This window comes from Macaca thibetana, chromosome X (genome assembly GCF_024542745.1).
Source record: "Macaca thibetana thibetana isolate TM-01 chromosome X, ASM2454274v1, whole genome shotgun sequence".
Taxonomy (NCBI): domain Eukaryota; kingdom Metazoa; phylum Chordata; class Mammalia; order Primates; family Cercopithecidae; genus Macaca; species Macaca thibetana.
Window position 1 is genome coordinate 69769944 of NC_065598.1, and position 16547 is coordinate 69786490.

The 16547-nt window shown below is 39.6% G+C and overlaps 1 protein-coding gene across 1 annotated transcript; it reads left to right on the forward strand.

Moving 5' to 3' along the window:
- Positions 1 to 2878: 2878 nt before the first annotated feature.
- On the forward strand, positions 2879 to 11068 carry CDX4 (caudal type homeobox 4). Its single transcript, XM_050776409.1, has 3 exons — positions 2879 to 3580; positions 9358 to 9503; positions 10277 to 11068. Exons 1-3 carry the CDS (start codon positions 3079 to 3081, stop codon positions 10481 to 10483), a joined length of 855 nt encoding a protein of 284 aa, XP_050632366.1. The 5' UTR covers positions 2879 to 3078; the 3' UTR covers positions 10484 to 11068.
- Positions 11069 to 16547: the final 5479 nt, after the last annotated feature.

The window sequence follows — 16547 nt, forward strand, 5'->3', positions numbered from 1 at the left end:
AGATTATCTTCCTCTCTCAAGCCATCAGTTTCCTAATCTGTTAAATAATAATATTGGGTTAGTCAGCCTCTAAAGATCCTCCATGTGCTTCCACTCTGACATATTTTTTCAAATATCAGATAGTATAGTTTGCCTCAGAATTGAACAGGTGAAAGAATAATGGGAGGTAATTGGGTCTATATTGTGAAGACTTGAATGCCAGGCCTGAAAGCTTGAGCAGAGAAAGAAAATAGAAGCTAAGCCCCAATTCTAAACCCTGATGTTGTGTATTTGGCCCGGACCAATTGAAGAACTCTGCCTTGCAGTCAGGGTGGCCCAGAATTTGAACCTAGCTTTACCACACACCAGCCATGTGCATTTAAATAGTCATGCCACCTCTCTGAGCCTCAGTTTCTACATCTCTAAAATGGCAATGACAATAACTCATGGGGCTGTTGTGAAGATAAAATAATATGCAAGAAGTGTAAAAAGTGCCAACAGCTATATTACTTTCCTGCCTCTTAGTCCCTTCTCCCCAGCACCAGACTTTAATTGGTCTTTTCTGATCAATTACTCATTTTCCTTCTTCTCTGAAACAAGTTTCAAAACATATACAGAATCCAACCACTTATCTTCCCCCACACTGTCATTAACTTGTATTATTGCAATAGTCTTTTTTTTTATATATATACTTTAAGTTCTAGGGTACATGTGCATAACGTGCAGGTTTGTTACATATGTATACTTGTGCCATGTTGCTGTGCTGCACCCATCAACTCGTCAGCACCCATCAACTCGTCATTTACATGAGGTATAACTCCCAATGCAATCCCTCCCCCTCCCCCCTCCCCATGATAGGCCCCGGTGTGTGATGTTCCCCTTCCCGAGTCCAAGTGATCTCATTGTTCAGTTCCCACCTATGAGTGAGAACATGCCGTGTTTGGTTTTCTGTTCTTGTGATAGTTTGCTAAGAATGATGGTTTCCAGCTGCATCCATGTCCCTACAAAGGACACAAACTCATCCTTTTTTATGGCTGCATAGTATTCCATGGTGTATATGTGCCACATTTTCTTAATCCAGTCTGTCACTGATGGACATTTGGGTTGCTGCCTGATTCTGTCTACTTACAGTCTATTTTTGATCCAAAGGCCAGAGAGAGCCATTCAAAATTTAACTCAAATCATGTCACTCCTCTGCTCTAAACCCTGTAATGTCTCCCTACCTCAAAGCAAAAACTAGAATTTTTGCAATGGCCTATTTCCCTTCAGCTTTTAGACCTCATCGAGTCTTAACTACACTGTCTTCCTTGCACTTTCTCCAACAGAAAATGAACATTCTCTTTCCACTTGTTTTTTTCTTCTGAATCCTCTCTCCTCTTACCTCACTCCATTAACTCTTTCATATTTTACTTAAATGTCAATTCTCAGTGAAGTCATCCTAGACTATCACATTTAAAATTGCGACATCCACCTCCCAGCATTCTGTATATTCCTTCCCTGTTTTTTTTTCTCCATAGAGTCGATTACTGTCTGATATACCATAAAATCTAATTACTTATCAGTGTTTCTCCCCACTGTTATATATGCTTAATAAAGCCAGAGGCTTTATCTGCTCACCACTGATGTCTCCATACATAGAACAGCACTAAGTACTCAATAAATATTTGTTGAGTGAATACAGTGGTCCCATACTGTATGCCAAGCACTAAGTTAAGCAGTTTGCTTGCATTATCTGAGGAAATACTGCTTGTAAGGTAGATACAATTAGGTTATCTATTTTTAAAAGGGGAAACCCATGAAACTCAGAGAGGTTAAGTGACTTTCCCAAAGCCATAGAGGGATTAGCTAAATGGGGATGGGGGTGCCAGGTTATGTTGGATTTTGTGTAGGAGCAAATTTCCTGAGTAGGAAACAGCCTGGAGTAAAGGCTGTGGTAGGTCTTGGGGGTGCTGGGTGGAGAGGAGGAACACAAGAGGTGACCTGGTTTCTTGAGGCAAGGTACTGATTTCATTGGCATCTACTAGCAAGTCTATGTCTTTTTCAACGATTGGAGTTTTACAAAGAAAACTTTTTTAGTTTGCTGCAGGGGCTATGGATTTGAGACTGCAAGAGTTCTGGCCCCTTGAGGCACTAGATTTCGGACAGAAGCCATACCTGGCAGAAAAGAGACACCTGAGAGTAGTGGACTGACATGAAAATAGGAAAGTTTATTATCTACATGGTTCTTCTCTCTCTCTCCTACCATTTTTCATAACTTACGTTATTCATCTTTCTTTAATTTGTGCATATTTGTAAAACATTCGATTAATTCAGCCTGCCATCCACTACAGTGTAATCTTAGGAAGGCAGAGCAAGAATTGTCTTTTATTCACTGCTGTATCCCCACGCCTACACAGTATCTGGCACACAGTAGACACTCAACAGAGTTGTGAAATGAATCTTTGCCCTTGGAAACAAAGGCGCCCTCTTGATGGAGGGAGTGAGGAGAGTAAGGGAAATCTCTTTTCGTTGGCAGCCTGGGCCAGTGCCCTGCGGTAAACCCCTGCGAGGGAATTTGGGCAGAAGGAGACTGCAGATGCAGGTTGGACGCGGGAAGATCGGTGAAAGGGAGGGAGCCGCGGTGTAAGGACTGATTCCTAGAGAGCGGAACTTTGCCCGGTTTCTGCAGGTCTCTGTCTGACTTTGCGGGGAGCTGGTCAGAAACCCCTGGAGGAGTTCCTGTCCCCAAAAGCACAATACTGACGCTATGGGGACCAGATGGACAGAATCAAGAAAGATGAGACAGAAAGGCCTGGGAGCTTGGGGAGTGGGTGAACAAGTTCCTGTGAAAGTGAAATGGCCCTTCATTTGAATGCAAATGCTATGTAAAAGCCTGAAGCCCCTTGACGTCAGCCCAGCCATTGGTGGCCTATCTATACAGGGCTACCAGTCACCTGGATACCCTCGCAGGAAACGTGGGATGGAGTAGTCTGAGGGGTGCAGAGGAGTTTGCGGCACAACTACGTACTGATAAATTTATTATCTGGGCTTCTCAAAGTCGAGTTGGGGCCTTACAGGGACCTCAGGATGGCTTAGGGAGCGCCTTCTACCCAAGCCACGATGTACGGAAGCTGCCTTTTGGAGAAAGAAACAGGCATGTACCCGGGCACTCTCAGGATCCCTGGGGGTGGCGGCACAGCTGGGACAGGAGGCACGGGGGACGGTGGGAGTCCTATACCAGCCTCCAATTTCGCTGTGGCACCGGCTTTCTCGCACTATATGGGCTATCCTCATATGCCCAGCATGGATCCTCACAGGCAGTCTCTGGGAGACTGGGGCTCACCTTACAGTCCCCCGCGAGAAGACTGGAGCGTGTATCCTGGGCAGTCTAGTACAATGGGCACAGTGCCGGTGAACGACATGACCTCGAGCCCCGCCGCTTTCTGCTCGACCGACTACAGCAACTTGGGCCCTGCGGGCGGTGGAACTAGCGGTAGCAGCCTACCAGGCCCGGCTGGTGGATCGCTTGTCCCGACGGACGCAGGCGCCGCCAACGCCAGTTCCCCCAGCAGGAGCCGCCACAGCCCCTATGCATGGATGCGCAAGACCGTGCAGGTGACGGGTGAGTAATCAATTCCAATGCCCACACACTTTTCCTTCCTTCCCTTCTGCGCTAGTTCTCTGGGTCGGCCTGCCCTCGCACTTCTCAGGCCTCTCCCAAGAGGGCTTAGCTGAGGAGACCCCTATATGGCTGACTGACCTATTAGGCATCTCCCTCGCGTTCGCCTGGGCTCAAAACTCTCTCACTGAGTGCAGCGATTGGGACTAAACCTACCCTAGAGGTGATTTTCGCCTTTCGCTGCTCCATGAAAAAAGTGAGTGAGTGAACAATGGGTATGTTGAGCCACAAGGATGAGGATGCAATCCTGTAGTTGCCCACATGGGAAAAGAGATGCATGAGAAAGTTCAACGAGTGAATGAAGAGAGAGGGCAGCTGTGGTGTCTCGTTGTTCAGGCACTGCTGCTTGACTTCCATTTCCAAACCCTTACCCATCCGAGTGGGCTGTCTCCCACCTCCCCGCCCCCAAAGCTGGTGATGCTCAATTTAGCTTCACAGTGCTTGGCTGGCAACAGACTCTCCAGTTTAGCCACGAAGTCCCCGGCGGCAAAGCAGCCTCGTCACCCTGGCCTCTCAGGGAAGTTCCAGCTTCCTTCCTACAAGTTGGCAGAGGCAAATTGGCCTAAAATCCATTGCCGTCTTACAACGTCCTTTCTTCTAACCCAAGTGTTAAGGCAGGCGAGAAGGCTAGAGCACTGACCTGGCACATAATACGGTGACTAACCCTCACACCCGCTGGGCACGCAAACGAATCAGCTCCAGCACTAATAAATGGCTAAAGCCCTCATAACTATCAATGCAGGCGTCTCTCAGGCATAGGGGCTGAATACAGGTCTGCGGCAGCGCCCAGGAAGGCACAGCGATCGCGATCTCAGCCTAACCAGCAAGCCAGTGGGCGACTGCTGGGAGCCAGGGCGAGGGAAGTGGCTGTTCTACTTTAATCTTAGACCGGAGCGCGGGGGGGGGGGGGGAGGGTAGTAATGTTTGTTTTCAACTGTTGTTCTTTTATTACATTCTTATTATTCCAACCCTCGCTCCCTGTCATTAGAGAAAATTAGTAAAAATCGACTCTGAGTATTTTCATCCCTCTGGGGAGGAAATGGCATTTCAATAGCATTTGTCCACAATGATTATGCTCCTGTTCTCAGTTCTGCACTTTGTCTTTCCTCCAAAAAGCAAAGGCAGGAGGGTGGGAAATGACCCATTTTTACCATTAGGAGAACGTTTAGCCAGGAAGAGGAAGTTCTGTGTATTAGAACATCACTAGAGTAGCAATCCCAAGGTGAAAGTAGAGTTCAGATACTTGGCTGAACTCGTTTCAAGCGTTTGCAAGTAAGTCTGCATTTTTTTTAAATATGAGTGAGTCTGTCGACGAAGTAGAACAGAAAAAGAGGTTAGGGTGGGGCATTCCCGGAGTTTTTATTACATCTAATCTCGGGGTTATAATTAACATCCACTCACTAAACCCTAACAATCAGAAAAAGACACAAAAGCTAGAAAAGTAGTTGCTCGCAGTCTAGGATTATGTTTTGAAACACATTAAGAGGAAAGTCACTGGTGTGCTGTTTGCAATAGAGAACAAGAGAGGAAATGGATGAGATAAAAGAAATTATCTCCAGCCTTGATTTTTCCGTTTTTGAGGAAAAATATGACAGTTTTGTCTGATTAAAGGTCTTCCATTTACATTTGCTTTTATTAGCCTGAGTCTGTCTCTTGGGTAATTCTAATGCCAGGGAAGTTTTTGAAAAGGGCTCCTTAGTCTCTTGCACCTTCATCATTAGCTAAACCCTCAAACCTGACTTTACAATGGCATCTTCACAAGATTTTCTATCCAATTTCTATGAGAAGTTTAAAATTGAATGATATTGGAACCCTTTAGATTATTGGCAGCCTATTCTATAGATAAGGCTTCATTCAATTAAAACTTTGTTTAATTTTAATGTCTTATAAATGAAAATAACCCCTTAGCTGTATTCTTATAGTCTAAGGTGCATATTTAGCAGCAATTTAAGAATATGATGAAAAACTTTGGTTATCTCCCTAGAAAAATGCACAAAGGCACAGCAGCACACACACAAGTGATTTGTTACATAATTTCAGGAGATTCATGGATCCATTGAAGCCCTTTCAAGGAACATCAGGTTATAAACCCAACGAAAAAAGTTAAACCGATCACCTCACTGGGCCACCCACTGAGGACCAAAATGCACCCATTTATATGCTTAGTGCATAGTGGATCTTAAATATTTGTTTAATGAATGATTGAGTCAGATCCTCCTAAATTTTCCACTTCACCCTGTAGTATTGTGGGACAACATAAGGTTTATGACTGAGAGGAAAAGATGAACTTCAATATGAAAGTAACCCTTGATTAAGGTAGTCAAATGAAAGTTATTTCCATTACTGAAAAATGTTTTAAATAAACTTAAAAAAAGAAAAATACACGTATTAGTGGACAATCAGAAAACATTTCATAGCGACCATTATAGCATGTGATTTTCTAATGAGAGCAAAGAGGCTGACACATAGAGTAAATGACTGCTCCCTAAGTGATCTGATTTAAATGGAAGACATGTTTATTTACTCTTAGTTCTCTAAGTGGTCTATTTCTATACATATCTAACTTTAAATATTATGCAAAAAGGATTATGATAGAAAAGTTTCTATGGAAAGTTAAATATTTTCATGCGCTTTCACATTTTAAACATTGGTGAGGTGATAACCTAAGCAGGCTAGAGGGAGACTTTTCTGTTAGAAGTGGAAAAGAGGGGGAGAGGAGGAAGTAATTGTGATTGATTCTGATTCTGATTGATTGTTTTAAGCCACTGGACAACATGGAGGAATTTATGCTTAAAAGGCATTATTCAATAAGGACACTTCATGAAATTAGTTGCTTAATAATTCTCGAGAGTTATCATTGTCTTCCTTGGTTTTGCTCATTTCACAGGACAACTTTTAAAAAATGAATTTGGATGCAATTTTTAGCTATAAACAGTGAAATAAATCCCATAAGATGAAAAGTCCTCACAGTGGGGTCAATTAGACAGTACTTCCTACAGAAAAATATTTGTTTTTATTATCTTTACACTCACTCCCATCATCATCATCACCTCTATGTTTGGAGAGTGACTTTCTGCCTAGCGGCACTTTTGCAGCCAGTCTTTCAAATGAACAGCATTTTAATTTTATTTAGGGTGACAAGTTATCATATATTGTGACATTTGCTTGTGAATTCTGGGGAGATAATGTGGTTGGGAGGATGGGAAGGACTCCATCCATCTTTAACTATAGAAGTTTTTCTGACTCTTTGAGGAGAAGGCAAATACATCTTAGATAGTATTAATTTTCTAAATAAACTCAATAACGGCTGAAAATGGAGCCCAACACACTGAGAAATGTCGTAGTCTCTAGAAGAAGAAAACAGCTTGAACAATAAAAGTTCGTTCTGTTAGTGCTATTTTTTAGTGCTTGGGTATGGGAATATGGACATTATACTTTACCAGAAAATGTCCAAATCCCCTTCATCGTCTATTCTGGTTTCATCATTTTATCTGGTTTCATCATTTAAGAAGAAGAGGCAATGGGATTGGGAGAGACAATTTGAGGAGAGGGACACAAAAGGAGCACCAGGAAATTCAAATTTATTTCTCTTCGTAAACTGTGTAGTCAGTTTTTTTCCCCTGAGCTACATCTTCTTGGAGTTTCAGGTCTTATCTATCAGATTTTGGCAACAGACTCTTTTTAACACTTCACATGGCTTTGATATGCAGCCAGGCTCTTCCTTACCCCTCCTTTCTTCAGAGGTTATATTGCCGGAAAGGGTAGGATTTTTATGGCAAATAAAGGGGCCTGGTCTTAACTTTATTGTCGTCAGAAGAAACTGCAAGAGGGGAATTTATGACCAATGGGGGTGGGGAAGGACTACAGTGTTTCCAGAGTTATTGATGTCTGGTTATATTTATTGATGATCAAAGAGCATAAAACATGGATAAAGACAAGTTGAATTTTTAACCAGTCTGCCTCAAGTTATAATTTAAACACTCAGCAACTTTAAGATTAAGAAGAGTTTTAGAAAACATGATTTCAAAGATACATTTCGATCTCAAGATTCGATGTTCTAGAAATAAATTAAATCTCCAAGTTTTCATTTTTTCTCTAAATATACATTCTGTCTTTGCAACATGCCCAAAGGCAAACTTCTGGTTTCCAGGTTTTTGCTTAGATTCAGAAAATCAGCTCAGAATTTAGGAGTTTAAGGTAGGTTAACTGACTGGACCACATAGTTTTCCTTTTCTAAGGGCAGGGAAAGGAGATTTTATTCAGTTCATTATTTAGCCATTTAGATTAATCTTAAAATATATCACTTATCTAAAATTTGTTTCTTCACTCATGTCCTTTTTTTCCCCTTTTCTGGAGATGAAAGGGTGTCTCACATTTGTTTGAGGCTTGTAAATTCTGAACCAATTGGCTGGTGTTCCTGAATGTAAAGAAGAAGATTCAGAATGGGATCTGATGCTATGTAACTCTTTTGCTCTTTTGTTAGGCCTGTGCTGTATCTTAACACTTCAATGGAGTTTAGGGAATCACTTTAAAGACGTCTTTGTCCTACGGATCGCCCCCAAAAAATCACATAAAAACAACCAGGGAAGATCAGAAGGAGTATTTAAAACCCACAGAGAAAAGGAGGAAGATCCTGGAGGAGGGTAGAGAAATTAAAAAGAAAAGGGAACTTCCTAAGTACCTTTGGAAATTTTGAAAGGAAGGATAAAGCTCTATTTGAAGGAGGGCATGAGGAATTAGTTAAATGTTGTAATACAAAGCAAATGTTTGTATATCCTTTCAAAGGGCATGGAATACTCACTTTATTCTGCTTAAGTCAATACCTCCTCCTTCCCCCATTCACTATCCACTTGGTAATAAAAATTAAGACTCCCACATAAAAACTATTTTTTTTTTCTAATAGGTAACGGGGTTTTCTGAAACAGAATCTGCTAAATGACAATTAATATTTTCTTTTTAAATTACTATTCAAACCAAACTCTAGGAAACTATGTAACTATAGTGTCAGGATCCCACAAGTGTTTTCCACTCTTGGGCCATTATTATGCATCCCAGCATATTTGAACTTGGAATAACATTTAGTTAGCATGCTTAAATAGGAGTCAAAGATATATGCTTGGGTCCCCACTCCTCAATTCTCTAACACAAAGTCATTTACCCTGAGTTTCATGTTCTTATCTGTAAAATGGAGATAAGACATGTTCTGCACAATTCAAGAAGGTAGGTAAGAGGTTTAACAGGAACAGTATGGAAAGACTGCATAAAATGTAATGGGAAGTACCTGTATAATGGCATTACTATTACTGCCAATGCTAATCACATATGTAAGTGGGAAGGTAATAAACACCATGGGTTAAAGTGTTTAAGCATTTTCAATGCTCTGCTATAAAAATAGGTCAAGATGGGATGATTGTGATTTGACCAATCATTTTAGGAGAAACATTAATTAAAGAGATATTGATTTTATGTATAAAGAGAGATATAGATATATAGATATATGTCTATGTCTATAGATGGTAGACTGAGATATTGCTATCATAGCCACAGATGAGAATGTATTTAATGGAGAAATGGACTTTTATGAATATTTGATTCAAAAATATATTTATTTTATATTGTAAAGTAAAGATGAGGGTGGGAAGAGTGTCTATGATTTCTTTAACTAAAACAATCTCCAAGAAGCAGAAAATGATTAAATGCAATGCTTTCTCTCCTAACAGGTAAAACCAGGACAAAAGAAAAGTATCGTGTAGTTTACACTGATCATCAAAGATTGGAGTTGGAAAAGGAATTCCATTGCAACACATATATCACCATCCGGAGAAAATCAGAGCTGGCAGTTAACCTGGGCCTTTCTGAGAGACAGGTACACCAGAAGTATATCAAACATGTCCCATATAGTCAATTTCAATAGAATCAGAATTCTAGAATTGTAAACTCCCTTGATGCATTGCCTTATCCCAAGTAGCTTGCATTTCGACCACGTGTGAATGCACATTGATATTGCTCTTGTCTATCTCCAGCAAGAGATATATAATATTTCATCACCCTTGTTCACTCATTTATATGTTTCATTAATACTTTACTAACAGGAAGACAAATTTCCTATTAGTAATAGTATACTAATAGGAAGAAAAACTTCCTATCAGTAATAGTATACTATTAATAGTATACTATTACTGATAGGAAGATAAATTTTCTATTTTATTTTATTTTATTAATATTTTACTAATAGGACTTTTTAGTGAAATATTAATAAAACATAGAAATGGCTGATTATAATTACCTTTGCTATTTAAATATCTCTCTCTTATCAGCACTCCTCAGCATCTATCATTCCAGCGTTATTTATTTCCACCTGTGCAACAGAGGAGGCGGGTAAGGTATAATATTAAGATTATTGCATTCAGAGTTAGTAGCCCTAGACTTGGATCTCAGTTTCATCTCATGCAAAGTACTTGCCCTCTCTAAGTCTCAAGCTTTTTTTCTAACCTGTTAAGTGGGCATATTTCACAAGGTCATTGTGAGGCTCAAATGAAGTGATGCATATGAAGGGGCTTTGTAAATGCTAAAGTCTGTGTACAATATCAGAAATCACTAAGTTAACTGCATTCAGTATGTTGCTTCATTGTGTTTCAGGTGAAAATCTGGTTTCAGAATCGCAGAGCCAAGGAGAGAAAGATGATCAAAAAGAAAATCTCCCAGTTTGAGAATAGTGGAGGCTCGGTGCAAAGTGACTCTGGCTCCATCAGCCCTGGGGAACTGCCTAACACTTTTTTCACCACACCATCTGCTGTTCGTGGATTTCAGCCTATTGAGATACAGCAGGTTATAGTCTCTGAATGAAAGAAAGCAAAGAGAAATTTAAAGTGCTCTGTTTTTAGTGGTGCCTTTTGGGTCTCTAAGCTATCTGCAGGGGAGTTGGAGCAGGGTGTAATTCCCTGTAAGGCAGTATTTGGAACAGATGGATGTACAATGGGTTGAAGATAATTTAGAGGACTCTTACTTTTAGAAACTATCCCCAGAAAACTCCTGTCATGTGCTGTGCTATATGTCAGTCACTCAGGAAGCTTAGTAGTAAGCTATATAATTAAAAGCTAGAATCACAGGCCCTTCCAAGTCTGTTCACAATTTCAGAAACTTGCTTATGAATAGACTGTAAAATACAATTTTGCCAGAAAGCACATTTGTGTATGTGTACTTTTGTTTGTTATTTGATGCTAGGTGTTTTCTTTTATGCTATCTTTAAGGAGTGAAAAGAAAGTAAACCAAAGTTTATCTATCGTTAGCTACCTTTCTAAGTGTTTAATTCAAAAGCTAACATAATTTTTATAACAAGATAAATGTTTTAAAAATCATCAGAAGGTGATTCTGATTCCATTGTCACTACTTAACAAGAACAACCAATAAAATAGACAATTTTGGCCCTCAGTCATACTTGTCTAGCATCAATTATCTCAGAACTTTCAACCTGCAGTGTCATTTTAAAATCTTGTCAAAACAATGAACCCAGACTAAAACAAAAGAGGCCAGCTTGGTTGAGTAAGGCACATCTCCAACTCATAGAATAAACTCTACCCCCTCTTTTATCTCTCCATTCCCATTCCAGTAAGACTTGTGTAAGCACAAGACAGTGAACTGATATGTATCCCGTATGTGCCATCACCTTTCAACCTGTTCAGTTTTACCCACATCATGTCATGTCAATGTAGTTTACTGGTTTATAATCCAAGAAGCTGCAGTTTACAGATTAAAAACACACAGCTTGACTAAGAAAAGGGGTTGCAGTGATCCAGGCTGCCAAGAGCTTTTAGTGTGGGTCCAGCATATTGTTTGCATATTGAAGTGGACAAAGACTAGGCTGCGAGTCCTTTTGAATTGAGATGGTTTAAAGGAAAGCTTGATTAAAGCGTAAAAGCCATCAGGGTACAACTTTTGCTTTCAAGATACACTTTCATTGTTCTTAAGAAAATTAGAATTTTGAGCACAACTATCTGTCTTTGAGTTGGGAGTAAGAAATGTATCCTCCCTTTCCTTATGAAAATCTCAGAAAGAGGTTTTATTTCCCATGGCTGCTCCTGAAGGCACATCATTTAGTTCTGAAAAGATTTAAGGGAAAAAAACTTTTCCATTCTTGATCCAACCTCTTGGAATTATATTCTTTACAACACATTTATGAGGAAGCCATCAATTGCCCTATTTTACTGATAGGGAAACTGAGATGTGAGCAATCAAGTCACTTTCCAAAGATACATAGCAAGGATATTGTGGATGCTGATGTGAACCCCTAGCTACATAGGATGATCTTCCTTGGTCTCTAGTTATAGGTCCAAACTCAAAGCATCCCTTTCTTTTCATTTTGTGTCTGATTATACTACTGAAGGTGCACACAGCTCCCTGAACACCAATCCGTAGATAATGACCACCTAGGAATGCAGCCTAATTTTTCTTGTTTTCCAGCTCCCTTACCCTTCTGGTTAGTGAGTTTGAAGCTTCTACTAATAGTCTTAATAATGCCTTATATACATGTAATATTTTTATGTATTTCAATGCAATTTTACATCTGTTATATTATTAGACCCAATATCCTCACGAGATATGAAAGAATTGCTACCCCTATTTTGTACTTTGAGAAGCTAGAGACCAGAAACGCTTAAGTATCTTTGATAAACTAATTCACTTCTCTTAGCTCATGTCTACATATTGGTAGATGGTGATAAGGATAGATCAATTTAAATTCTTTCCTCTTCAAAAAGTTACTGACTTTTTCAGTAAATTGTTGGCAAAATCTAAAACTAGATCTCAGGTCTGCTGATTCAGTGAATGTTTATTGAGTGCCCACTCTGTGAGGCACTATGCTAGGGTTTCTTGACTCCCAGGAAAACACATATTCTACTCCACTCACCACCTCCAATAAATTTGAGGTAAACTACACAGCATGCTAATTGATTGGCAGGCCATCTGTAGTGCTGAACATAGAAAATCAACATTGAAATGGGTCCTTCCAATCTGGTGGAGAGATGTGAAGTGTTACTTGCCTATGTACACTCAGAACTTAATTTTGTCATCCTAGTGCTCACTCCACAAAAGGTATAACTTTGGCTATAGCAGCTGGATTTTCTCAGGAGTTTCTCTTTCCTGTTTTTTTCTCTTTTCCTGAGAAAAACAATTTTTCTCCCAAAGAAAAACATTTTCCTATTTTTATAGATTCTGATTCTCCAGACCATGCAAACAGAACCAAAATGGAGCTTTTGTTTTGACTAGCATATTGCGGTCACTTCCTCTAAGAATACATGTTAATTCATTCTCTGAGACCTAAGAAAAGTATACAACCACAAACTTTTATTTCTAGCTTATGGAGGTTTATGCTGGAGGTATGTAGAGAAAAGAAATATAAACACTGAAGCTCAAAAGTTGTATTCAAAGTAGGTTTTAATAGAGGCTTTTTTCTTTTTCACGGGGAAAGCGGCAAGAATTAAAAAATACCAAATAACTGAGTGTTCACTTAGGGTAATGGGATTATGAGGGACTTTCTTCTTTTATTATTACTAAAATTTATTCTGTTTTATAATAGGGAAACAATGTTTCCTTCCTAAATATTTCTTTAGTTCATCCTCAAGTAATTTGCAGACTTTAGAATCCTCCTTGCAACTTGCTCAAGTATTCCAGTTTCCCAGTAACTTTCTTAAGGCCCTTGATCTTGTCTTGGAGTTGTTTGTGTGGAGCTGCAAAGAAAGGTCTTTGGGAGGATCTGGCTTCTTTTCAAAGAAGGAAGGAAGCAAGACCCAAGGAAAGTTTTTCACTCTTGGCTCAGATCCAGAGAATCTGGTTGCTTTTCTGAGTTGGAACATTTTAATACTACTATATTACGTCAAGAAGGAAAGAAGGGGCCTGCAAGGGAGGAGGGTGGTGGAAGGGAGAGGTGTATTTATAACAGGGAATAAGGAACACTTTGGGGGTGATGGATTTATTATCTTAATTGTGCTGATAGTTTTATGAGTGTATACATATGTCAAAACTCATCAAATTTTATACTTTAAACTTGTAGTTTCTTGTATGTCAATTATGTCTAAGAAAGCTACAGAAAACAGCAGAGTTGTTGCAGCCCTGGTGACAAAAAAGAAGGGAGGGAATCACTAGACTATTTAGTCTATAAATATAGTCACTTTATATAACTTAGGTTCAGCCCCACCTTCCCAGGTAGAGATCACTTGCTCATATGTTCACGTCTAAATGTGCTACTGAGGAAGGACACCAACAATTGATAATCATTGGGTCTCTCATATCATGGTGAAAGAAGAGAGACAAACCCTCTCATATTGTTTTATACTGTTTTATACTCAGAAAAAGAAAGAGAAGTGAAACTAAAGGCAGGTAGCCCAGCGCCTAGGGACCAGACCCGAAACCAAGGAACCAGACCCGAAACCAGGCCTGGGCTTGCCTGACCTAAGCCTGGTAGTTAAAGATTGACTCCTGACCTAACCGGTTATGTTATCTGTATATTCCAGACATTGTATGGAAAGGCATTGTAAAAATCCCTGTCCTGTTCTGTTTCGTTCTGATTACTGGTGCATGCAGCCCCCAGTCACATACCCCCTGCTTGCTCAAATTGATATCGACCCTCTCACGTGGACCCCCTTAGAGTTATGAGCCCTTAAAAGGGACAGGAATTGCTCACTCAGGGAGCTTGGCTCTTGAGACGGGAGTCTTGCCGATGAATAAACCTCTTTGTTCTTCAACTCAGTGTCTGAGGAGTTTTGTCTGCGGCTTGTCCTGCTACATTTCTTGGTTCCCTGACTGGGAAGCGAGGTGACTGGCAGATGGACAAGGCAGTTCCTTAGGCGGCTTAAGCCTGCCCTGTGGAATATCCCTGCAGGGGACTCCAACCAGCCCGAGGGACACAGATCATGAGAGCACTCCCAGGTAGGTATTTGCCCTGATAGGAATGCCTTGCCAGAGCAGTGTGTGGCAGGCCCCTATGGAGGACCAGTGCAGTGGCTGAACACCGGGAAGGAACTGGTACTTGGTGTCTGGACATCTGAAACTTGATAAGACTAGTCTTGAGAACTTGCCCACTCCATTTGAGTGGAAGCGTGGCCTGATCACCCATGGCATGCCTTTATTGGCACTTTGGTTTGGTTTTGGTTTTGGTTTTGACTTGGTTTGAATTGCTTGACAAGACAGGTCTTGGGGACTTGCCTACTCCATTTGAGTGGAAGCATGGCCTGATCACCCACATTGTGCCCGTACGGGCACTTTGGTTTTTGTTTTTGACTTGACTTGGATTGCTTGATACTTTGGTTTTGGTTTTGACCGAGCCTGGATTTCTGGATACTCTGATTTTGGTTTTGATTTTGGTTTGGTGTAAACTGCAAAAAGTGTGCATGTGTGCCCTTTTTACCTGTTATTTGTTTTGTGGTGTGTGTGTGGTGTGAGCATGGTGTTTTGTCTCAAAGAAGCATGGGTCAGGCACAAATAAGCCCACCCTACTAGAAACTATGTTAAAAATTTTCAAAAAAAGATTGAAAGGAGACTATGGAGTACTATGACACCAGGAAAACTTAAAACTTTGCTTAAAATAGACTAGCCAGCATTAGAGGTGGGTTGGCCATCAGAAGGAAGTCTGGACAGGTTCCTTGTTTCAAAGGTATGGCACAAGGTAACCTGTAAAACCAGGGCACACAGACCAATTCCTGTGCATAGATGCTTGGTTACAGCTGGTTTTAGATCTCTCCACAGTGGTTAAGAGAACTGCGGCATAAGCGAGGCAGAGAGAGAGAGAGTGACAGAGAGGAGAGAGAGACAGAGAGAGAGAGGCAGAGAGGAGAGAGAAAGAGACAGAGGCAAAAGGAAAGTCAAAGAGAGAGAGACAAAGTCAAGGAGAGATATAGACAAGTGGTTAAGAAAAAAAGCCCATCTATACCAATTCTGAGTTAATTTAGACAAAACAAGGTCTGATTAATAGCAAAGGATAATTAAAATCCCAAACTTACAAGGTTTTCAACAAAAGTAAAGTTTGCTAAAAGTTAAGAGTGTAACATGTGTTGTACTAACTTCTATTATTGTGAACTTAGAAAGTCAAGTCTACAGACATAAAAGAAATTCACTTTGAAAAAGAATGATTATCATCTTCAAAAAAAGGGGGGAGAATTTATATAAAAAGAGTATTATATGGCAAATTCCTGTCCTGAAATAAATTAACTGGTTGTTTAAAGAAAGAAATATTTGTAATAAGTCAGAAAGTTGAGGCATGTTGAAAAATTGTCTGCAAAAGTTGTAAAAGAGAAAAATGTTACAAAAAAGGAATTTATGCAAGAAATGTTGTATAGTTTAAAAGTAATTAGGCCTCCTAAATGTAAAACTAAAAAAAAAAAAAAAAAAAAAACAACAAAAAAAACAGTTTATATGTAAGGTGTATAAGGAAAGTAAAATATACCTTTGGTAAAAAAAAAAAAAAAAAATTATAAGGCGGCATAAGAATGTATGTTTTTACCTACATTAAAAGGTTAAAAATATGTGTATTTTATTTTAAAGGTTTGATCAAGTTTTAAAATGTTAATTGGAAAGAAAATTCTGTGTGTAAACCTTGGCTAAAGTTAAAGAGGTATCATCCAGTTTTTCTGTAAACTGGACATTAAAATAAAAGCATAGCAGGTTTTTTCTTAAAGCACCAACCTGCTCTTTAGCAAAAATTATAAAAGGTTAAAAAGAGTCTATAAAATATTACCTTATAGTCAAATATTTAGAATTGGATAAATATGTCTACGAGGTTTTATTAAAATTAAGTTTAACATTAATAACGCACTAATATAAAGGTAAAATTTAACTTACCTGTTATAAAAGTCATACAGGAAGCAATGTCAAATATAAAATGGTATTTGGCTTTCTTTGGTTTAAAAACTAATAAAAA

Bases quoted from the DNA above. Each gene is read 5' to 3' on its own strand.
- CDX4 (XM_050776409.1), top strand. From the start codon at position 3,079: ATGTACGGAAGCTGCCTTTTGGAGAAAGAAACAGGCATGTACCCGGGC. The intron at 3,581-9,357 runs GTGAGTAATCAA...CTCTCCTAACAG, and splicing joins CAAGACCGTGCAGGTGACGG to GTAAAACCAGGACAAAAGAA. The intron at 9,504-10,276 runs GTACACCAGAAG...ATTGTGTTTCAG, and splicing joins TGGGCCTTTCTGAGAGACAG to GTGAAAATCTGGTTTCAGAA.